A 23,395-nucleotide genomic window follows, 5' to 3' on the forward strand; every position below is an offset into this window, starting at 1 on the left:
TAATTTCTACCCATAAACTTTATTTTATGCTAAATTAATAAAAGATACTGGTGAGCTGTGCATTTTATCTCATTTTAAATGAAAATTATTAATATCTTATTTCGGAAATACGTTTGAAAGTGTTTAAAAAATATCTTTGAACTTTCGAAGATTTAAAAAAAATTGTATTCAAATTTCGAAAGTTTTATTAATATTCTTCTAACTTATTTTAAAAAAATTAAAACACTTTTAATTTTTTTAAAAAAAATTTAAATATTACCTTAACATTAGTATATGGACAAAACTATTAGTACCACTGTGGCGTGGGATCGTGAGAGTAACATTAATACTCTTAAGCTTTTAGAAAAAAGTTTAAAAAGTTTTTAACACAACTACTCATAAAATTAAAGAAGGAGATTATCCAAGTTAGACAGACAATTTCTGCCGTGAATTACGGGAATCGAGTTATGTATTGGAATTTTTTTCATTTTTTAATATTTTTTTTAAAAATATATTCATTTTTTAAAAATTAATAAATAATTTTTTATTTTTCAATATAATTTATCATAAAATGTAAATGATCACAATAAATTCAATAATTAGTTTATAAAAACAAAAAGAAAATCAATAAACAACTTAATATTTCACCACTTATTTATCATTTAAACAGAGATTCTCTACCTCATTTGAGATGGATCCCCCACGAAACATGATACTTCGAATTAAATAGAATCTCTAACATATATCGAATAACTAATGCTATTCATTCTTTTACACACAAATTTTTTTTTTTTTTTTCAATCTAATACTTTTCCAAAAAGAATTTAATCGTTCCTGTACAAAAATGACAAACGAAATGAATAGAACATTGATAAAACATGAAATTATATCATGTGCCAAAATATTAAAGTAGCTTTTAATTTCTTTTATGATACCATAATTTCAATAATTCTAAAGTTTGATTTAATTTATGCATATTTGAACTAATTTACGTGACGTGACCATAGACTATATGTTAAAAAGAATATTCAAAGTTGAAAGTGGTGTTTTGTCAACCAATTTTAATTTCTCAAATAAAGTTAGAAAATCATTAGGGCATTGCATAAATGAAGGGTTGGATTTTAATCAATCGGTTCAAACTCGTGGGGTTGTTTTGGGACGCACCTTTTATTTATTTATTTATTTATTATTATTATTATTATTTATTGGATTTAGGTTTAGACTCCCCAAAAATGCATGCTTTCAATTCCTTCGGAGGCAAGTCTCCCGGCTCTCCAGACGCCATCTATTCATTTATTATTATTATTATATTATTACTTTTAATATTATTTAAATAATATTAATTGTATATATATATAGATATATATATATCTCCATACTTTAGGAACTTCGAGGAACCTGCCATGGCGACTGCTTTTCTCATTTGGTTTATTTTTGGATTAAATTATGTACTTTTTATTATTAAATTGTTGTGCCTATTTTATGTGTTTAATTATTAATTTATTTATAATAAATTATGGAGGCAAAAAAGTCTCTATTAATTTAAATTTTGTAATAAATGAATTAATTTTGTAGGATGGTTTCTTAAAATTTTAATTTTATATCTAATATATTATTTTATATTTGGTAAATTATTGAGTTTCTATTGAATTAAAATAAAATTACTTTAATATATAATAAATAAATTTAAAAAAATTCAAACAAGCTAGATATGGAGTATAAACTGATTGTAATAGTGACTGAATAATTCGATAGTATTCCTCACTTATAAACCCATAATCATTTCCTAAATTAGTCGATGTGGGACTTTCATCATCCAACACCTCCCCTCGAACAAAGTGCGCCTCCTCTTAATCGAGCCTTGGCTCCTTTGTAGTCTTAGTCATTTTTTACTGCCTTCGAGGAGGCTTTGCTCATTTTCTTTTGGAATTCTTTGTTCGATATTTGAGGATTTACCAATCTATTGACACGACTAAGTTTAAGGCATGGTTCTGATACCATGTTAGACGAACACGACTCTCCACAATGGTATGATATTGTCCACTTTGAGTATAAGCTCTCATGACTTTGCTTTGATTCACAATCCAACTCAAGTTTTTATTTCTGGTTGGATCGTCGTATATCTGATTTATCTTTTATTAATATTAACTAAAATCTTATAAATTTTAAAATTTAAATATTAGAAATAAAATTAAATTGAAATTTACCAAATCTAAATTAAAATAGTGAAATTACGGATTGCATTAAACTAATCCACAATTATTTTTATTTAAAATTAATAATAATATGAGAGTTTGAGAGTGATTATTGTCATAGTAGTTGAGACGATTAATCAAATCTCTTAATTGAAAAAAAAAAAAAAGATTAACCAAATCCCACACGAAATGCCAATTAGTCGGGTGACCTCCCCACATGCCTACCCTTAGTAATTATGGCCAAGAAAAACTATATATTATAAAATCAAATTAAATCATATAATAAATTGCGGCTGCCACACATAGCGTTACATGTAAAAAAAAAAAAACAATCAAATACTTAGTTAAAAATGCGACACGTGTCCATGCTTCTATGCTTTTACCTAAAATGGCTTTTGGCATTACAACAGTGTTTTCTTTAGCTTTCTAAAAAATGAGCTGATTCAAAAATCAAAACGACATCAAAATCTCCCGTTTATCGAGACACGATAAGAAAGGAATTTTACATCATATTGACGTTATCATGTCACACCATATTTAATTTAATATACAATATTTATTTTTCAGTTTAAATAAATTTAGTGTTTCAATTTTATTTAGTCTGGGTCTTTAAATTTTCGATATGTTTTAATTTTTTTTTTTAATTTTGTTATTTTTAGTTTATACAATAGATTTATCTTCTCTATTATTATTTTTCTCTACATAAATAATTAAATAATGCAATATATGTATTTAAAATACAAGAAATTTGACGTTTAATTTGAAACAATCGTATGTTGAGTGAACTCCTTTAAAGTTTTCTAAAAAATATGTAAGTGAGGTCAAAGTATACTAATCTGTGTTGGTCTAATAGTTTGCGGTCTTAGAAGTGACGAGTAGGTAACGCAATCGTGTCACAGTGGATGCGAGAGAATATCGAGACAATCAGATATTGTCATTCGTCAATGTCACTGTCCAAGAATAATTAAACTTTAGTTTTAAAAATATAAAATATAAAAATTAACAAATATAGCAGGCACCAAAGTTTGTACTAAAAACACAACAATTCTACATTAAAACAAAAAAAGGAAATATTTGATTAATAATTATAGCAATAATTTAATGAATTTGGTTGAATGAAAAGTGAAAAAGAAAAGAAAAAAAAGTGGAATTGGAAGATATTTATGGAGGGGGGATGCATCAGATACCCAGCCGGTTACTTTATCACGCTCCAACGTTGAACAGTACACAATAATGGTACGATATTCATAGTCCCTCTATCAAATTTTCTCTTTTTATGCAACTTTTTTATTAACAATAATTCAATCCCTTGGAACCATTTATTCACTCAAACTAACATTAATTTACTCAAAATTTTTATAAAAGTAATCTTTTAATCATTCTAAAAGCATTAAATACAACCCCTAATCAAATAAAACATCGTGGGTCTAATCAAACCCTAAACAACACCACAGGTGTTTTTGAGTGAGTGAAACAGTTCAAACCTACCGCTTGCACATATTATCCGCTTTGACCCGTTACATATCACAGTCAATTTTTAAAACACATCTACGAAAGAGAGGTTTTCACACCCTTATGGACTATGTTGCCCAAACAATGTCCAAAATGAGATCGTTTCAAATGATATATGAAATGTCGGAGGACATAAGAGCAACGATTGAGATAGTAAGAACTGAAATGGCGAATTTGAGTATCAAGCTAAACTGCACACGAGGGCACTAGAAAACCAAACTTAAGTTTTTGAATTGTCTAATACGTAATTAAAGGGACGTAAAACTTAGAAACATAAAGGCCACAACAAATCCCATTAGAATACAAATGAAATCTCTTGGCATGTCATGGCTTTACATAAACAAGAGAGTGAAAACAAAAGCAAAAAGGAAAAAAAGGGAGCAAAAAAAAGATAGAATATTTAAAAAAAAAAAAAATTAGAGGGGGCCAGCTAAGTAATAAGGCTTATATTGGATCAAAGCTTTAAGATGGTGGGATCCTTCCACTGTTCGCTTCTTAGTGGGAGCTGTGGTGTTAAGGCTGTAAAAGTCACTTTTCCCCCCTCCCAAACGCCTTAATTTTTTTTTTTTTAATCATTTTCCACGTCGGATTCCCCATACATTTATACCAATTAATTCCCTTTTTTTTTATTTATTTTATGCAACTTGGACCAATTTATTATTATTTTTTAATTTCCAAAAAAAGATTTTGGGTCAGATCTGAAGATAGTAAACATGAAATTCCACCGTTAAAATCTCAAATTAACACAAAATATTTAATTTGTAATTTAATATATTAAAAAGATATTGCGTCATAAAATAAAGAAAAGACGTCATATTTAAATCTACGCCTAAGAACACAACAGTACATATAAAAAATTGAAATAAATATAATTATATAATTAACGTACATTGGGTTATCCATTTTGCTAGATATTTTGTACTTCTAATTTTATTTTTTATAATTGTTTTTGGGAAAAAATAAATTTTAAAGGAAGAGGCTATTTCAAATTTTAAAAATTAAAAAAATAATCATATGTTTATTGTTTTGTTCATGTTCAATAATTAAAATATAAAAAAGATAAGGAATTTGTACTTAAAATTGTACTTAAGTCGTTGGATTTTCTCATCATAATTAGGAGATACTTTGAATTTACATGAATGTGGAATCCAATCGAATAATTATAATATGACAAATAATTAATAATTTAATATTTCAATTTTTTTTTTTTTTTTCATAAACAAAATACGCTCAGAACTTTATTTTTCCATTTTTCTTATAATTCAAGACAACAACAATGCCACGTAGCTAAAAGGATTATATATATATATATATATATATATAATTATCAGCTTCAGACCGGCGCCGGAGTTCAGTTCTCGTCGGCGGTTTTTTGGAGCCTGAGCTCCTTGTAAAACCTGCTGATGAATTCATCGGCCGCTTTGTCAACTAACGGATCGGCGTTAGCGTCTTGTAGAGGAAACGGCGAGTCGGTTATCCTAAGCTGACGGACTCTCCTCGGAGTCCGGCCAAATCCGGGGAGAGCAGGGGAGGCTGGGATTGGTGGTGTCGAGGACGCGCCGGTGTGGTTATTCAGAATCTCGACAACGGCATTAACGGCATTAACTGCAGCTGCGTCATCGTCGAGTGTGTCAGGCGCGTGAGCACACGCGAAGAAGGGATTGTGGTTTTGGTTACGACGGCGCTTGCCGACGTGGAAGGCAGGGAAGGCGGGGCTATTGCTGCAGCTGAATTCGTACTCGTCGGCGCCGATAGGGAAGGGGAGTTGACCAGCGGAGGTAGGAGGAGAGGAGGAGGAAGGGGAGGCGGCGGCGGCGTGGTAGTGGTGGTGGAACATGAGGTTGCTGATGGCTTTGCCGGCGAGTTTGCCGCGCTTGGTCATGAGATTGAGGTCGAGCATGAGCTTGCTCTTGGAGATGCCTTTACGGAGAAGGAAATAAGCGACACGAACCAAATTCCAGACCTTTTTGGCCATTATGGGGAGGTTATTTTCCATTTTTGGGTCTGTAATTTTGAAGGGTTTTGGTGGATTTCTTGAGTTTTCGAGGGTTTTTTCGGGAGAGAGAAGAAATGGGAGCTGTTTTTTTCCAACACACGAAGAAGGGAAGCGGAAACAGGGTATTTAAAGGGGTAGCGGAGGGTGTATGGGTTAAGAAAGCTTTGTGTTGGGTGTACGGTATAGTATTATTATTATTTTATTCATTAATTATTGGACTTTCAGCTAACCATTTTATAATATGCTATACCCTCTTATTTTTATCTTATTACTTTATCTAAATTAATATTAATTTTTATGGACCAATATAAATGTATATACTCCAATTATAAGTTAATATTTAATAATAATAAATTAATTAATAAAAATACTCTAAAATAGTTGATATTTTATTTTAAAAATTCTAAACTTTAAAAAGTTTTATTTCTAGCTTAAATGCATCTCTGCACAATTTAACTTAGAGGGTCTAAGATGGTTTTCGTCGAATGGGCTGGCCTTTTAGAGAACAGTAGAATGTTGGGTTAGCTCTAGCTCTGCCTTGTTGTGATAGAGGAGAGAGGAATTGATTGGGTTAGCTCTCTCGTGTTGTGATAGAGGTGAGAGGAATTGATGAAGAAATATTTTAGTTGGTTGAGGGCTGACGATCCTCCACTCAAAACAGAGGAAAACAAAAAATGATGTATCTGGAAATGAAAAGGATGTCCATGAAGAGACTTTCGTGCGTGCACCTAGACAAAAAAGGTGAGCCCCGGTGAAAATGCTGCAAGGATGATTAGAGGTGAAGCAGCACTCTGTATTGTTGTCGTTTGGAAACATAAGAAAAACACCCTTAATTTTGATATTTCGAGGGTATTTTTGGAACAGAATACTCAATATAATTTTGAAGATTCAAACGTTTATTTTTAAGCAATTTGAAATTTGAAGAATAACTTTTAAACAAAATATTAAAAGTTTTTAAGGATGTTTTTATTAATTTAATTTAAAAAATAGAGAGTGTTTTTTTAAGTAATAAAGACCAAGTAAATATAACCATTTGACACGTCGTAAGTAATTTGTATAATTGTTGTATTTTTGTTGCAAATGTAACTTCTGACACGTTGCAACGTTAATTATAATTTTGAATAGTTTTTTAAAATAAAAATAAACACGTGTCTTTTAGCCAGGCTGGACGGTGTGATTAGAAAGATAGAGCATGTGATCAAATCTCGATGGAGCCGCTAGTTTCAGTAATATCTGGAGGAAGAAAAAAGGAGGCGGTTCAGCTTTTATAAAAGTTATGGGCCGTGATGGGATGTATAAAGCCCAATAAAAATTTAATTTTGATCCGTGACTAGCATTCAAGCCCAATAGTAAGTTTAATGGGCTTTCAATATGGGCCTTCAACGTGAATCATGACATCATTTAATTGGGCCGTGGGCTGGGCACTTCTTTGGACCAAACTACATAAAAAAAATCGTTGTTTTGGAATCTCTTCCCACTTGTCACAATAGCACTTTCATGGCAGCGGACTTGCGATTGTGCAGTACTCGTTCCCACTAACAAGTGAGTTAAGCCTATTTGTTCTTGCTTGGCCGTAAGTGAGTTAAGCTTATTCGTTCTTGCGCCGCTTACGACCAAGCGACGTATGCTTGAGCCTCTGGCCCTGATTCAAGAAGAAAGTTTTAGAAAACGGGGGCAGAGAGATTTCGAGAGAGAGTTTTGAAAGCAAGATTTGAGAAATTGAAATGGGTGTTACATGGGAATGTAAGCAAAAAGCAACAACAAGCGCTCCATTTTCTTTCATATGCGGATTTGCTATAAAATAAATAAATAGATAATAATTTTATGCAAGAACTTGATTCTACAGTGGTATAATATTGTCCCGTTTGAGTTTAACCTCCTTACTTATAAACTCATGATATTCTTCTTAATTAGTCAATCTGGAACTTCTTTCCCAACGATCCTCAATATTGTTAACACTCCTACCGCCGACTTGGATTCAAAACGAGAAATCCTCGACCGAAGGAGAAAAAATAACACCCAAAAGGCAAATCGAAATTCGACACACTCTTATTTCATACTTTTCCATGATCTTCTCCTTAATTAACTATGTTGGTCGATTTTGTCGATTCCTTCTACTCGATTCTCAAGAAACTCGTACCTAAACTCGAAATTGGACACCCTTAGTTTGCACTTTTCTAAAAGAATGAACAAGGATATGATCCCCATGCACTCTCGTACATGTATAATGTTAAGAATGAGATAGAAAATATAATTGGAAAGGTGTGTATTATCATTGATATTGATATCCTTTAAATAGGATACAAACAGTACGAGGAAAATATAAAATAATTAAATACTGAGAATAAAATAAAATATACTCTAAATCAAATCATAAATGAAAGAATATTAAGATATAATATCTAAGATATATTCCATAAATAATATATCTCAACACTCCCACTCAAGTTGGAGAGTGTATGTTAATCACGTCCAACTTGTCTTTAACTTGTCTTTACGGTAGGTCAATAACACCCGAGTTGTCTTTCACTCTTGTCTTCTCAGTAATGAAAATATCCGTAAAAAAATAGACCGCCTTTGATTGGTTTGCATTTTTAGACTTTCAAGAAATTATTGAATTTTCAAGAAAGATGCAAGACTCAGAAATAGGCCGCAATGATTGACTCGAGCATTGGTAACTTGTCCCATTTAATTTGATTTGGAACAAGTGAATATCCTCCCTAATCACTTCTTTGTCCATGCATAAATGCTTTAGAAATAGACCACAATGATTGACTCGAGGATTGATAACTTGTCCATTTAATTTGATTTGGAACAAGTGAATATCCTCCCCGATCACTTCTTGGTCCATGCATAAATGCTTTAGTGGATAATAACACCAAGATCGGTGCTTTGGATCACTTGAGAGGCTATGAAAGAAAATACGAACATCTTGAATATGTCACCTTTGAGCTTGGTGAGAAATTTGAAGATGATTATAACGTATTATTGATATTAGATGATTGACGACGGTAAAGGCTTCACTGATTGGTTGGGGTTTGGCTTTAGGTTTAATACTCCCCTTGGACTCTGAGTCCAAGGGGTATTAGGAATACCACGATCGGTGTTCTGATATTAGAAATATCAAGATCGGTGCTCTGATACCATGTTAAGAATGAGATAGAAAATATAATTGGAAAGGTGTGTATTATCATTGATATTGATATCTTTTAAATAGGATACAAAAAGTACAAATAAGGAAAATATAAAATAATTAAATACTGAGAATAAAATAAAATATACTATAAGATTTAAATCATAAATGGAAGAATATTAAGATATAGTATCTAAGATATATTCCATAAATAATATATCTCAAACATATAAGTTCAATATCTCTTTTAAGTTAGTGGGTAGCAAAAGCATAGAAAGGCAAGCCAAAAATATCAAACTCCAAGGCCAATCACTACCAAATGCAAGACCCACTTGGTTAAAAGGCTATACAGTCCTGGTAGGCCTCGTTCGGCTCAAACCCACTTGAAAAAAAGCCACCTTTTTTTGTTCATCTTCTCTCATTTAATGCGTAGACAGTTCCTTTTGGTAATCATTTAATAACAGCTTCGTTTGGCTTTTCGTGATACCTGAGAACTGAAGTTGAAACCCTTTGAAGATATTTTGCAGTGTGTGTGTGTGTGTGTGTTGGTGTGTGCTTGTTTTTGTATGGTCATTAATAATGGTGATGGGAAACTGGAAAAGATGAAGCTTTTCAGATATGGCGTCTCTGTGTGGCTCCTGACTGCTGGCTCGTGACCTCTAAACCTCCTTCCTCCTTTTTCCCCTTTGAAACTGACAATATTTCTGAGTAATAAACGTTTTTTAATTTATAAATTTGTGAAAAATAGGTTAATAATTGTTGTTAGCCTCATAAAAATAAAATTAAATAACGAATCTATACTATCATTAAAGTGACATATGTGTTAGATGATGAAAGTCTCACGTCGGCTAATTTAGAGAATGATCATGGGTTTATAATCAAGAAATACTATCTCCATTGGAACGAGACCTTTTGGGAAGCCGAAAGCAAAACCATGAGAACTTATGCTCAAAGTGGACAATATCATACCATTGTGGAGAATCGTGTTCATCTAACATGGTATCAGAGCCATGTCGTAAATTTAGTCGAACCTCGATTAAGGGGAGGTGTTAGATGATGATGAGAGCTTATGCTCAAACAGGACAATATCATACCATTGTGGATTGTATGGAACGGAGTTTGACATTCATGTGCAACCACTATCTACTAAATATGCTTTCATTATCGAGTGTTTGAAAATTTTGTAATTTTTATATCCATATAGTTGATTTTGTAAACTTTAACGTTTTTATTACTGAATGCACGAGATTGTCCTTTTAATCAAATTATAACATAACTTTTAGATAATATCAGTATTAATTGAGTAAATTAAAATAGACATGACCGATTTATTAATATTTTTAGAAAAATTATAAGATAAGATAAACAAAAATTTGAAAGTCAAAATTGGTGTATAATAAATTACATAGATATGGATTAAATTTAATTAATTTTTTAAAAAATGTGTAAAATAAGTAGCAACTTTGCATTAATTCATCAACTAATTCCAAAAAGCAAAACATCATAGTGAAAACATGACATAAAGAGATGAGGCTTGTGACAGTTAAGTAGAAAGAAAAGGTAAACTTTTAGTGAAAATCAATAATATGCATTTTTTTTTTCTATTTACATGCAAATATATTATAATAAAATAAACGATTCTTCGTTGACATAATATATCGAAAGATTGTTCGAGAGCAATTAATTCGATATTGTATTGTACAATGGAACAGTAAGAAAGTTCTCGATTACAAAATGTAGAAATGATAAAAGACAATATCTTCAACAGTATGAACGGTTCTGAAAATAGACAATATCATAATAAACCGAAAAGACGAGAGCGTTCATCGCAGCCATATAAATTTATTTTAAAACAACAAAAAGGCAAGCAACCAGGCATCAATCTCTGGAAGATTTGTGCATGTTCATGACTCTTCACGTTAACTTTGATAAGTGTCATGTGAGTCTCCTTTCATCCACAGAAACTTCTTTCCTCCATACTCCCAACTATTATAAATAACACCAAAATCTCTCACTTAACTTCTACAACCATTACATTATCCTCGTTTCACCCAGAAACTGAATTCAAGTTCTTGAAAGACCAAGCATTTCTTGTTCTTCTTCAACAAAAATGGCACCACATGGAGAGGCAATGTCAAGGAGCAACAACTTCTCCAAACCACCAAGGCTTTCATCCAATGCCCTCCAAAGAACAATCTCCGACATATCAATGGAATTGAAGGAGTTAACGATAACATCAGATACCACACAAGGAACGCTTCCACCGATATCAGAGATCGAGGATGCACGGTGTGAGTGTTGTGGAATGTGCGAGGAGTACACTCAAGAGTACATTGATCAAATGCGAGACAAGTTTCTTGGGAAGTGGATTTGCGGGCTCTGTGCCGAGGCTGTGGAAGGGGAGGTCGAGAAGCATGGAGGGAGCAAAGAGGCAGCATTGAACGCGCACATGAGTGCCTGTGCAAGGTTTAACAAACTGGGGAGGGCTTATCCAGTTTTGTTTCAGGCTGAGGCAATGAGAGAGATGTTGAAGAAGAGTAGAATGGATGGGAGAGGAGGCTTTAGGGCCAAGTCTTTGAGTCCTAGAGACAAAGCTACAGCTCCAAAGAAAGGTGGGATTGCTAGGAGTTCAAGCTGTATTCCAGCCATCACTAGATCAGAGGATATTAGCAATCTCAAACTGCAAAACTAATCCATATTTTGCCTGAGATTAGCCACTTTAGCTGCACTTTTGACTTCCATTAATGTCATTTGAGTCTTCTTCAACACCTAGTTTAATCGACTCGTTCGAAAGGTCATTTTTTTCTAGGTGGGTATCTAATATTTTTGCTGCCCTTTCATGGGTTTTTTTTCTCTTCTGTAAAAAGGTACCTAAAATTCGGTGTTTGTATTATCATGTGCTAATCCTTAACAAGTTGGTAAGCTTGTAGTTCAGTGTCAATGATGACGGGCTGCTTTACAAGCAAAGTAGTGGTATGAACAGCATGTATGGATATGAAGCTTTGTTCAAATAAATGATTTTGTTTGTTTGCTGTTGTCAAATGGGGCACTGAAATTAACTAAGAAAACTAAGAACATTAGATACAATGATGAACAAAGAGTGAGTACTGAAGGGGCAGGCCAACTCTTAGGATCCAAAGTTTGCATAACCAAAAGAACTAACAAAAGAGATCTAACAGTAAATAAGTCTTGAACTTCATCTAGGCAATCTTAGTATCAGACAAAAGACCAGTTCACAAACATAAAACAGATGCAGTGTGCATTTTCTTCTTCATTTAGTACCTTCCAAGCCACAGCTCTTTCGTATGAGACAGGTCGGCCCATGCTCGATAGGCATATGCCTCCTTGAAGACAGGCAAATCCCTAGGAAAACAAGAGAAAGTATCATTAGTGATTTCGAGATGGTCGTTTTTTTGTTTTTTTGTGGAAAGGTTGGGGAAATGGGTAAAGACCTGTTGCATTATCTGTGGAAATTCGGAGCAGAGCGTCTTTTTTCCATGGTCGTCGAATATTTTTTCCAATGTTATGTCTTGTAGTGCAACTAAGGTTGTCTCGAGCATGTCGAGGCCTGCCTGATTTGCAAAAGTGAACACTGGCAATGCCTGCATAGGCTACAAAGGTTTTTGAATTAAGTGCTGCAGATACATGAGTATAAGGTAGATGAAGCTTTTGCTCAATGTACAAATTTTTTTCGACGAGATGATTTGATACGATATACACACCTTTAACGAGCAGCACATGATCGCGTCCGAGTGATGCCACAATGTTTTCAGGACAAGCTCACCTCCTCCTTCGTTTCCAGATTTTAATAGCTCCACCCCCAAGTAGCACCTGAAAGCAAAATTTGATAGGGCGAGCAATAGAGACATTTTCTTAAACTTGATCATTATAGACAAAGAATGTCATTCCCCAATAGCAACATGAAAAAGAGTATCTTCTCAGCTAGACCTGGAATTGGAGAAACATGTTTGAAGAGAAATTATACCTGTAACTGTTGCAGATCCAACGAGCAAGCGTCTGTGCTTCAGGAGTACCGAGGGGAGATCTTAGTCCGCCATGAGAGCTTAAATGAGAAGGAGAAAGAGCTAATGCAACCCTCTGGACTGATGATATAATACTACGAACATATTGTCGAGCCATGGATGCCACATGTTCTTGCATATGGCTCTCAAATGCAAATTCAAAGGCGATCGTCATTACAGACCTCGTACAGCCAGAATTTACAGCGTCGTTTGGTGCTCTATTTCCAGCAGGCCCAATTTCAAGAGCAGAAGCAAGGTCGAGTGTTCGATTTGGGCTGGATGTTTCCTGAAACATTTGCTCAACAATATCAAAATAATAATAACAATAGAAGGAGAGAGCTCAAATCCTATATTTCACAAAGCCCCACCCTTTGATTAGCTAAGAAACAGCACTTAACTAGAGGAAAAAAAAGCAAAGTAATCACAAAGAACCCATACAATAGAGAAGGAATAAGTTTATATTTGATTTAATTAGATTAACCTTTCCAGAATCAAGTGGTATGATCCGAAACCCGGAGGGTAAAAGCGGTGCGTCATCAGCAAAAGAAGCATCAATTGGAGCAAATATTAGCTCAGCACATGTGCCAATGGCGTTTTCATCCATTCCACTGCAGAGCTATCAGAAAAGAAATAACAATAATAAGGACCTAGAGCCACCATACAATGAGATGAGAAACCTACATAAGTAGTACTTACTTGTAGAAGAAACATTTCTCTAGGGATCATTGCATCTTCAGGTGTATGGCCAACGCCTTCCAGTTTAATCACTTCTAGAAGCTGAAGTCAGAAAAACACGATTTGGTTTCGTAACGGCGAGAAAGAGACCAAGCCATGGCCTTAAGAAATATAATTCATTGCAATATTTTCATAATGTAACTCACTTCTTCGTGCTCAATCGTGTGAGCTAGCGGAAGTATTACTTGATTTGCAAAACTTCCAACTCTGGACCCTGGTAAGCTCCACGGGCCGACTTTAACAGCAGCAGCAGAATATGCATCAATGTTGTTATCTGCCCATTCTGATCTGTGCTCCCGCAGGAACCTCAGTAGAATTGCAGGAGGCACATTCTGTAGTGGCAAAATTGAAGGAAATGCATTGAATTAAAGAATAGTATGTTAATATACATCTGAAGAATTCTTTATAAGAAAGAATGAAATTATAAGCAATGAACTTCTGCCTGTATGTGAAGATAAGGAGTATATCCATTCAAAGATACTACAAAGAAACACTTCCTGTCATTTCATTAATCAAAGAGAAAAACAAAACTTTACCTGCAACAGCATGGATGCTCTAGCACATAAAACTGCATTACTGATGGAAGAAAATCCATTCGCAAATGAAATGTTCAATCCCATTAGCTTGTCCGGAGATGAATTTACGAGAATAGTTACATCATCCATGCCATCATTTCCCATCACAGACCACCCTTCGTCGTTAAACCCATTAAGTGCCTCGTTAAAACCCCTACAAAATATTCCAAGCATTAAAATAATCAACAAAGCTACATTATTAAAGCCAATATAGAGAATCAATTGTTATGTGCTAACCGGGTTAGCCTTTGACCAAGTGCACGTAAGGCTGCAGGGCGTCTACCCCAGCCTGTTACATTCGACTGTGAAACTTCATGAGCTATCTGCCTCAACTGGCGTAGAGCCTGAATCAAAATGTTTGATTCAAATAATCTTACAAATTCATGAACTCATCAATGAATTCTTCCCAACTTAAGAAATTAATGGCCATAAGTAATCTTACCGCCATAGTCATCTTTTGAGCAAGAACAGTGGATGATTCATACAATGGACGCAATACTTCTGGAACACTCCATGGCTAAATAATGAATCAAGTATACTCAAATTAGCCTTTTTCATTGAATTTAATAGAATGTTTAGGAGAAAAGAGATGATTGATTGAGGAAAAGAGATAAAAAGTGTATATGCTACCTCCAGATCCATATGATCAACAATGTGAATGATAGAACCACCTCCTTCACATGGTCTTATCAGATATCCACTCGGCAACATCTCTGCTCTAACAAAATGCTGCACTGGAGGCATGGTTGGACCATTCTGGGTGTTCTTAAGTGATCTCTCACAGATCTATATACATAAAATCACCAAAGATTTCAGACAACCAGCCCAAATGCATAAATGTAGTTGAAACTTCCAAAAGGTGTATCGTAACAATCCAAAAATGGCATACCACAAGGCTACCATCTTCCAAAACAGAAGTGTAGCGTAACAACCAGAAGTCCCTAGCAGGCGCCAACGTTGTAGGCGCATAGAGCTACAAAACCAGGGAGAAATAAGGTGTCAATGTCACCAAGATGCTTGAGAGTCAAAGAAGAGGCATGGAAGTCATTAAGAAACAAACATTAACCTGCATATAAAGCAGCTCAATGGTTCCACCATTAGCTGTTGGCAGCACATTTAGAACATCCACAGCTCGGCAATCGCGAAACCAAGATGGCTGATCCTTGAGGATTTCAGCAACCTGAAAGTTTTATAAGTCATTTTTACAGTCTCACTAGCCTAAACTTGAATGTTGACTTAAAATTTAATAGTCATGGCACTTACTCTAGTAGGTTCTAGACCCACCAAGCCACAGGCACGTGCAGCCACACCAGGGCAACCATGAGAAATAGCAACGATTCCAATGGAATCCGGACCAGGCTATACAAGGAAGATACAAGAAAAGGGCTTAAAAAGGTGATCTTTATCATATTCAAAGAGAACAATTTAGCCCATTCTAATTTAGAAAGTAACTTACTTAAGAAGAAAACCGTGATATACCTCAAATAAGTAAAAGAAAAACGAAAATTGAAGAAAATAATAATAACAATAATAAAAACAAACAAAAGAAAACAAAAGTAATTATAAAAGGGACTGACATTTGGGAATATGATATTGGAGAAAACTGAATGAATTCACAGTAAATTTAAACTATTTACTGACCATAGATTCAGCATAACGAAATCAATTGTCAGAGTAGAACAATTTAACATTTAATGAAAAGAAGGGCAAAGCGACACCTTCATTCCAGGCATTTGGACCCACTCCACGGCAGTTCCAGTGGCCTTTGAAAGAAACTCTGTTAAAGTCTCTTCTGCAATGGACAAAAGTCTGAAAAGATATGAAAAATAAATTAATCCATCTGCAAACGCGGACAGCAATGTGGTCACAGATTACGATATTAGAAAAGGACCCAACAACCAAAATGCCCACTAACCCTGCAGGGCTAGCATCCCTTGGAGGAGGATGCTGAGATGTCAAATTGTGTTGACCGCTAGTTACCACCGGTTCACAATTTGTGTCTTTAGCTCCAAGCGTCGTCTGCAAAAATACCATCACAAATCAATTCTACTCGACAAGAATCGTTTATTTCCCCCTTTTTCCATTAATTTAACATCGAAAAAGGCATTTCATTTTTTGAAAAATCATCAATTTCAAGGAAACCCCATGAATCAGAAATGGAGAAAAGGTAATATTATAATAGCTCACTGCAAAACTCACACTCTGAGTATGCTGGCGGAAATAGCCATTTTCATACACCAGCTGTGAAACCTGCTTCTGCAGCCTATCATTCTCCTCCATTAGAAGCTTATTCATGGCCGTAAGCTTCCTATTCACAGCTTGAAGCCGAGACGATTCTTTCCTCTGTTTTTCACGACATCTGAAGAAACAATTTAAGGCAATTAAAACTCTAACTAAAGGGTTCACATCTTTTTCAAAATCTACTTCTGCCATAATCAAGTGGGTCATTATTGTAAGTACAAACGGATGAATTAAGCAAAGCGTACCTTCTATTTTGAAACCAAACTTTGATTTGCTTAGGCTCGATATTAGAAAGAATGGGGCACTCTCTGATAAGCTGCTGACGACGAATGGAACTGGGTTTTGGACATTCATGATAGAGCCGCTCAAGGGCTTCAACCTGCTCCGGTGTGTACCGAACGTATTTGCCGTTGTCGATACCATGTTTGTTACCATCCTTGCAGGACATAGCCATTATTAAATTTCTACCTCAAAATTCTCACGGAGCCGATGAAGTAGCACAACCCTCTTTGCTAAATTGGGCAAAACTTTGAGCAATCCTTACACACCCCAAAAGAAGAAACAAACACTCGCAGCTTATCAATCTACATCCCCTTCCTACAAAATTCTAGTATAATAGTAATGGCTATTCCACTAGCAACAGCGTTAAAGATAAAACGATAAACGATAGCAATATCCGGAACCGTTACGCACTTGTCTTTGTTGAGTGAAAGTGAGACAAGCGCTAAACACAAGGATAAGCTAATCTTTCGAGATCAGAGCTTCAAACCAAGCTTGAGCTTCAGAAAATCAACAACGATCTGAACTTCCAGGACATAGAAACCACAAAATAAAAAACCCTAATAAACACGAAAAAAAGAAACTAATTCAAACCCATAAATTCCATTAGCTAGTTCTTCAATACCCACCAAAGATTCAGCATCCTTGTCGCTCAAAAATCCACCAAACACTCTCAGAAGCTTCAAACCCCAAGATTATCAATCCAATGCTCAAAACGATCTCCCACTCAAGCCTCCGAAATCGCCGTATCGCCGATCCTCATGGTGCTGGTCGACGAGAACAACACCCAATCTCCAAAACATCTTGTGGGGATTCAGAACCAACAAACAGAACTCAATACTACGAACGCCATAGAACATGAAAAAGGGAAAGAGAAAAAAAAAAAAAAAAAAAGTGAAAGGCTAGCAACAGGAACCAATCTGAGGTCTCAATGGAACCTGATTCTACACCAATACGGTTCAATGAAAGAACAGCAGTGGAAACCAAGGGATAGAGAGAGAGAGTACGTTTTTGGAGGGATAGTGTGAAATGTGAATAATTTTCACCTCTAAGCTTCCATTGGTTCGTCACTTTCGGCTCTGCTCGAAACGAGTTGAGTTTTTCCCTCCACTGTGCAGTGCGAAAATGGCGCATGTTTTTTTTGTTTTTTTTGTTTTTTTTTTAAATATAAAAAATTCGATTCTCTAAAGACCAAAAATGCCCATCATGCTGTTTCTAACCAACTCTTCCTGCCTTATTCCTGTTACCACTCAAATTGTCTATATTACCCCTGCACTTTGGTAATAAAGTTAAAATTTACCACCAATTAATTTCTCGTTATTTTTTTTTAAAATAATTTGATAAAATTTTAAATAACGCCTGATAAATTGACCTTATCTTAGCCAAAAATAATTTAGAAGGCAATAATTTTTTTAATTTAAATTTGGCAAGTATATTATAGATATTATTTAAAAATCCATGTCTATTTTTCAGAATGGGATATAATGATTGGAATAAAAGGGCTTTTTGGTCACACAGAACAAATGTGAAAGCGGTGACAGATATTAAAAGCAACTCAGCCGAAAACAAAAGGCTAAAAGTGGGAGTGGCAGAAACGTAAATTAGTGGCAAAACGAGGGGCATTCAAATCATGGGAGGCGCTAAAAAGGATGCTTGAAAAATACAAAAGGCGAAACGGGGGGAGAGCTCAGAGGACACCATGATGAGGTTTCTTGCATGCGTCTCGGGTTTTAAATTTTATTTATTTATTTATTTATTGTTATTATTATTATTATTATTTCGTATAAAATAAAATTTACTGAGTTTATTTTATTTTTATTTATGGATAATTTTAATGAAATTACTTTTTTATTTTTAATTTTGGGGGGTATTATGGGAATTAAACTTATATAAGATGGTAATGGCGTATCAACATAACATAGCCCGCATACATGACATGACTTGATATGACATGCGACATAATAATAATGATATGAGAAAATACCATTTCTATCCTTTGTCTTTTTTTTTTCTTTAACCCATCTTTCTTTTTCATTTTTTCATTTCTTTTTATTTTATTTAGTTACATATTTTTCTCCTTTAATTGTTGTTACTTGCCATTTGGCGCGTTTTTTTCCAATACAAACAAAAAAAATTAGCGCCCAAATTTTATGCTTTTTTTTTTATATGAATATTTAAAATCTATAATTGAATATAAAAATGATTAATGATTATGAAACCTATCCTCCTTTAAAATATATGAAATAATAGAAATTTATTTAAAAAATAAATGTGGATAAAGTTGAATATCATTTATAAGGTTTCTTAGTTACTATTCGGAAAAAAATAGCAGAATTAAAATTTAATATATATAATTAAAATTAAAGAATGGGAAATAAAACAACCCTCTGATAGAGAAGGTAGATGTTTGTCACGCTGACAATTAAGTTCAATGATAAGACAACCCTAATCCTCAGTACAAACATCCAACGTTTTGTTGAAGCAAAAATCCTTGAATCAGAGTCATTAACACCTCTTTATACAAAATTCAGAACAACCAAGAGATAAGGCTGGACTTAGATTACCTCAGTCGAAGATCTAGAAACAAGATTTGGAAATCTTGTTCTAAATTGAGTTACTCCACAATCGAACTTGATTAAGGCTTGATTGAATGGCTCGATTGAATGTGTTCTAAATTGAGTTACTCCACACAATCGAACTTGATTAAGGCTTGATTGAATGTATTCTAAATTGAGTTACTGATTAAGGCTTGATTGAATGTGTTCTAAATTGAGTTACTCCACAATTGAACTTGATTAAGGCTTGATTGAACGTGTTCTAAATTGAGTTATTCCACACAATCGAACTTGATTAAGACTTGATTGAATGGCTCGATTTAATGTGTTCTAAATTGAGTTACTCTACAATCGAACTTGATTAAGGCTTGATTGAATGTGTTCTAAATTGAGTTATTCCACACAATCGAACTTGATTAAGACTTGATTGAATGGCTCGATTGAATGTGTTCTAAATTGAGTTACTCCACAATCAAACTTGATTAAGGCTTGATTGAATGTGTTCTAAATTGAGTTACTTCACAATCAAACTTGATTAAGGCTTGATTGAATGACTCGGATGCAATTTTACCATAACAATTGCTTGAAACTTAGAAATGACAAATATGATACTCGAATTTGTAAGGAAACATCTCTATGAATTACATTCATCCCCAACCATTCGGATGCAATTCTACTCCAAGTATTGCTTGAAACTTAAAAATGATAAATATGATGCTTAGATTTATAAAGAAGCATCCCAATTTGACATATGAATTACATTCATCCACAATCTGATTTTTACATGTATTTGTCTCCCATAAGGGACGATTGTGGCTGGATTTTATCCCAAACAAAGCCAAATTGACCCTTTGACCTTACCATTTATACCATTAAAAATAAAACTTTTTAACAAATGTTTACGTGCTCTAGTTAACCTTGTTATTAATATTTTTTTTCATTTATTTATAACTTTGAAGCGTTAAAAAATGTTAAAGGATAATATTTAACTTTAAAAAACAGGAGAAGTTTTTAGAAAGAAATAAATTTCGATAATATTTTGATATAAATTTAATCCAAAATAAAACCATGGAAATGGCATGTAGAAGGCACGTGAGACGTGAGTTGGGAAAGAGAGTGGGGCCAGCCAGGGTGTGGTAGTAGTGGACAGGCATGGCCTGACAAGATATTGCTGGGGTCCACTCTCCCGGGGGGATGACTTCAAGAATGTGTTTTTGTGGGCCCTCTTTCCCTCTTTCCTCAGCCGGATGGTGACGTGGCTTGAATCATGTTGGTGTTGCTAGTGGAGGTTTCTGGTGGAGTGGACGCCATTTTCCACCGCCGGAGTTGACGCCTTTTTTCCCAAACGTTGACGCCGTCATGACCGGAGCCTTTTTCTTTTTTAATTTATTTTTTATTTATATATATATATATATATATATATAAAGAACATAGGATGCCAGTTTTATCTTGCACTTATATCCTATAATAAATTTTAATTTAAAAAATTAACGATCCAAATATTTTATATACATTTAATGTAAATAAAACATGTATTTAAATTCATGAAATTAATTTTTTTTTGAAAATATGAAACTTATTGTAAATACAGAGACTGGCTGACGGCTGATGATGGGACAAAAATCAGTCTAGTACAGTGGAATCCTAAAGATACCAATAATAATAATAATAATAAAAAGAGTAATATTTAAAGCTAATTTTAAATTTCGAAATTAATTATGTTTATATTTTTGGGAAGGCTGACTCAGAGAGATGATGTGAGAACATAAATGTGAGGCTATTCAGAACATCTGTCCACAATTTCCCCAATATATATATATATTATATATATTTTAAGAAAATTCAAATATATGGGCCCAGGCCCAATATGCTCATTGGGAGTGATCGCGTCCATCAAAGGCCCAAATGAAACCACCAAAGGCCCAATTACACAGACTCCTGGCGGGGCGGGTTTCGGGCAAACAATAACTGCCCGTCCTCATTTCGCTTTGATTATTGTTCTTCTTCTCAAACACGTTCCCATTCTTCGTGTTTTATTTTCCCTTTCCCCATTAATCACAGGCGAAGAGAACGATCCCTTCTCCTTGAAAGCTGCATCGACTTCGCGTACGAGGTTTGCTCTTTTTCTCTTTTGCCCACTCGGGAGCTTTAAATTTTGTGTTCTAGGGTTTTGGGTCTTGTCTTACGATCCATGAATTTATTTCCGCTCTTTTCGTAATCGATTTGAGATTTGTTTCTTTTCCGGGTTTTCTTTTGTTACTGTGTTGTTGATTTCTTAGGATTTGGTTGACTCGATCGATCTGTTTCCAATGATGACACTCTGAAACTCAGAATTAAGATCTATCAATTTTGTTAGACTCGATTATCATTCGCAATTTAGTTACTCGAGGGTCGATTAGGAATTGTCTCATATTGTTTCGAATTTCTGTTATGTTTTTGTTTTCCAGTTTATTTCCCCTTTGGAATCTGATAGATTGAAGACAGTGTAATAAGAATTGTATTTGGTCCGAGGGCTAGTCAGAAGTTGGTTAGGTATTCGAATTGATCCCGGTTGCTAGCTTAGCTGAAGAGTTAGACGTGTTGGTAGTAGAGAAATGCCTGCTCAGAAGATTGAAAGTGGTCACCAGGATACCATCCATGATGTTGCGATGGATTATTATGGCAAGCGCCTTGCAACAGCTTCATCTGACCAGACCATTAAGATAATTGGAGTCAGCAATTCGGCTTCTCAGCATCTAGCCACGCTTACTGGTCATCAAGGACCAGTTTGGCAGGCTGCTTGGGCACACCCGAAATTCGGTTCTTTGCTGGCTTCATGTTCTTATGATGGGCGTGTGATTATATGGAAGGAGGGAAATCAGAATGAGTGGACTCAAGCTCATGTTTTTTATGAGCATAAATCGTCGGTTAACTCGATTGCTTGGGCTCCGCATGAAGTGGGTCTATGTTTGGCATGTGGTTCCTCTGATGGAAATATCTCAGTATTCACTGCAAGGCCGGATGGTGGTTGGGATACATCAAGGATTGACCAAGCTCACCCTCTTGGTGTTACATCGGTCTCATGGGCCCCTTCATCCGCGCCGGGCGCTCTCGTTGGTTCTGGTTTTGTTGATCCTGTTCAAAAGCTTTGCTCTGGTGGTTGTGATAATACTGTTAAGGTTTGGAAACCATACAATGGGATTTGGAAGATGGACTGTTTCCCTGCACTTCAAATGCACACTGATTGGGTTAGGGACGTTGCATGGGCGCCTAACCTCGGGCTACCAAAATCTACTATTGCAAGTGCTTCTCAGGATGGAAAAGTCATCATATGGACCGTAGCCAGGGAGGGGGATCAATGGGAAGGAAAGGTATTGAATAATTTCCAAACTCCTGTCTGGAGGGTTTCATGGTCTTTGACTGGAAACATCTTGGCGGTGGCTGATGGGAACAACGCCGTGACTTTGTGGAAGGAAGCTGTCGATGGGGACTGGCAACAGGTGACAACCGTAGAGCCATAGATCAAGTTCTTTAATTTTTGCCGCACATCTGGTTACAGACTTTATAATCAGCTTAGTACATGAGATATATCTTGTTTCTTTCGGAATATATATATCATTGGTTTGTTCTTACTGTTTTAAATCTTGTAGCCACTTATCCACTTTGAACATTTTAACACTTATGCATCTAGTTCGCTTGAAAGGAACTCTTGAAAGCTGTCTACCGCCCTCCCTTCATTTGCCCTTACTATCGGTTGGCTGTGTTGTCGTAGGTAGGTTCAATAGAAAATAGGCAGAACCGACCACAATAGGTATCCATCCATTTATTGCTCTTTCTATTTATTACTCTTCCCCTATCATGGTAATCTATTTGATTATAAATAGAGAATTTTCACACTAATGGGGAGGTGGTTTCAGCAAATATTCTCATGGAATTAGAGGAGTTTTGGTTTAGCAATCTCGATCCTTTGTTTTCAATGGCTTCTGAATTCTCTATTCATCTTCTTCTCCACCACCATTGGCTTTGATGCTGCATGAGCAGTTGCGGCGGGGCCGGTTGATTACTCTTCGGCTCCACCCTTTTGACCTCCAAATCACCCTTCACCATACTCTTTCATACAACTTCACCTTTTCCAACACAATTGGTTTTCCCTTAGCCAACATAACCTCTATCATTTTCTTTCCAATCGGCCCT

At 35.0% G+C, this 23,395-nt stretch overlaps 4 protein-coding genes across 5 annotated transcripts; 2 read left to right on the top strand and 2 right to left on the bottom strand.

Annotated features, from left to right (window-relative positions):
* Window positions 1–4,891: 4,891 nt before the first annotated feature.
* LOC111778773 (uncharacterized) lies at window positions 4,892–5,796 on the bottom strand. The gene has a single exon (XM_023658748.2). It carries the CDS (start codon window positions 5,680–5,682, stop codon window positions 5,038–5,040), a length of 645 nt encoding a protein of 214 aa, XP_023514516.2. The 5' UTR covers window positions 5,683–5,796; the 3' UTR covers window positions 4,892–5,037.
* Window positions 5,797–10,860: 5,064 nt separating this feature from the next.
* LOC111778812 (uncharacterized) lies at window positions 10,861–11,845 on the top strand. The gene has a single exon (XM_023658787.2). The coding sequence runs from the start codon at window positions 10,926–10,928 to the stop codon at window positions 11,505–11,507; it is 582 nt and encodes a 193-aa protein (XP_023514555.2). The 5' UTR covers window positions 10,861–10,925; the 3' UTR covers window positions 11,508–11,845.
* A 25-nt stretch (window positions 11,846–11,870) lies between these two features.
* Window positions 11,871–17,782, bottom strand: LOC111778809 (homeobox-leucine zipper protein ATHB-15). 2 transcript variants are annotated; one of them, XM_023658784.2, is made up of 18 exons: window positions 16,634–17,782; window positions 16,347–16,506; window positions 16,063–16,166; window positions 15,866–15,956; window positions 15,411–15,506; window positions 15,214–15,327; window positions 15,037–15,120; window positions 14,778–14,933; window positions 14,590–14,664; window positions 14,385–14,491; window positions 14,109–14,301; window positions 13,719–13,904; window positions 13,534–13,614; window positions 13,319–13,453; window positions 12,801–13,123; window positions 12,538–12,646; window positions 12,268–12,426; window positions 11,871–12,178 (listed from the first exon to the last, which is right to left on the bottom strand). In XM_023658784.2, exons 1-18 carry the CDS (start codon window positions 16,840–16,842, stop codon window positions 12,032–12,034), a joined length of 2,529 nt encoding a protein of 842 aa, XP_023514552.2. In that variant the 5' UTR covers window positions 16,843–17,782; the 3' UTR covers window positions 11,871–12,031. The 2 variants fall into 2 exon arrangements, with proteins under 2 accessions (XP_023514552.2, XP_023514554.2); XM_023658786.2 differs by having other exon boundaries at window positions 12,268–12,417; window positions 16,634–17,781.
* Window positions 17,783–21,179: 3,397 nt separating this feature from the next.
* Window positions 21,180–22,907, top strand: LOC111779255 (protein transport protein SEC13 homolog B). The gene is made up of 2 exons (XM_023659370.2): window positions 21,180–21,335; window positions 21,670–22,907. Exon 2 carries the CDS (start codon window positions 21,817–21,819, stop codon window positions 22,720–22,722), a length of 906 nt encoding a protein of 301 aa, XP_023515138.1. The 5' UTR covers window positions 21,180–21,335; window positions 21,670–21,816; the 3' UTR covers window positions 22,723–22,907.
* The last annotated feature ends 488 nt before the right edge of the window (window positions 22,908–23,395 follow it).

Source organism: Cucurbita pepo, chromosome 17 (genome assembly GCF_057944985.1).
Source record: "Cucurbita pepo subsp. pepo isolate OVF chromosome 17, ASM5794498v1, whole genome shotgun sequence".
Lineage (NCBI taxonomy): Eukaryota > Viridiplantae > Streptophyta > Magnoliopsida > Cucurbitales > Cucurbitaceae > Cucurbita > Cucurbita pepo.

Coding starts and splice junctions, on each gene's coding strand:
- LOC111778773 (XM_023658748.2), bottom strand. CDS start 5,682: ATGGAAAATAACCTCCCCATAATGGCCAAAAAGGTCTGGAATTTGGTT.
- LOC111778812 (XM_023658787.2), top strand. CDS start 10,926: ATGGCACCACATGGAGAGGCAATGTCAAGGAGCAACAACTTCTCCAAA.
- LOC111778809 (XM_023658784.2), bottom strand. CDS start 16,842: ATGGCTATGTCCTGCAAGGATGGTAACAAACATGGTATCGACAACGGC. Junction 14,492..14,589: donor CTCAAAAGATGACTATGGCG/GTAAGATTACTT, acceptor ATTTTGATTCAG/GCTCTACGCCAGTTGAGGCA. Junction 13,454..13,533: donor GAGAAATGTTTCTTCTACAA/GTAAGTACTACT, acceptor CTTTTCTGATAG/CTCTGCAGTGGAATGGATGA.
- LOC111779255 (XM_023659370.2), top strand. CDS start 21,817: ATGCCTGCTCAGAAGATTGAAAGTGGTCACCAGGATACCATCCATGAT.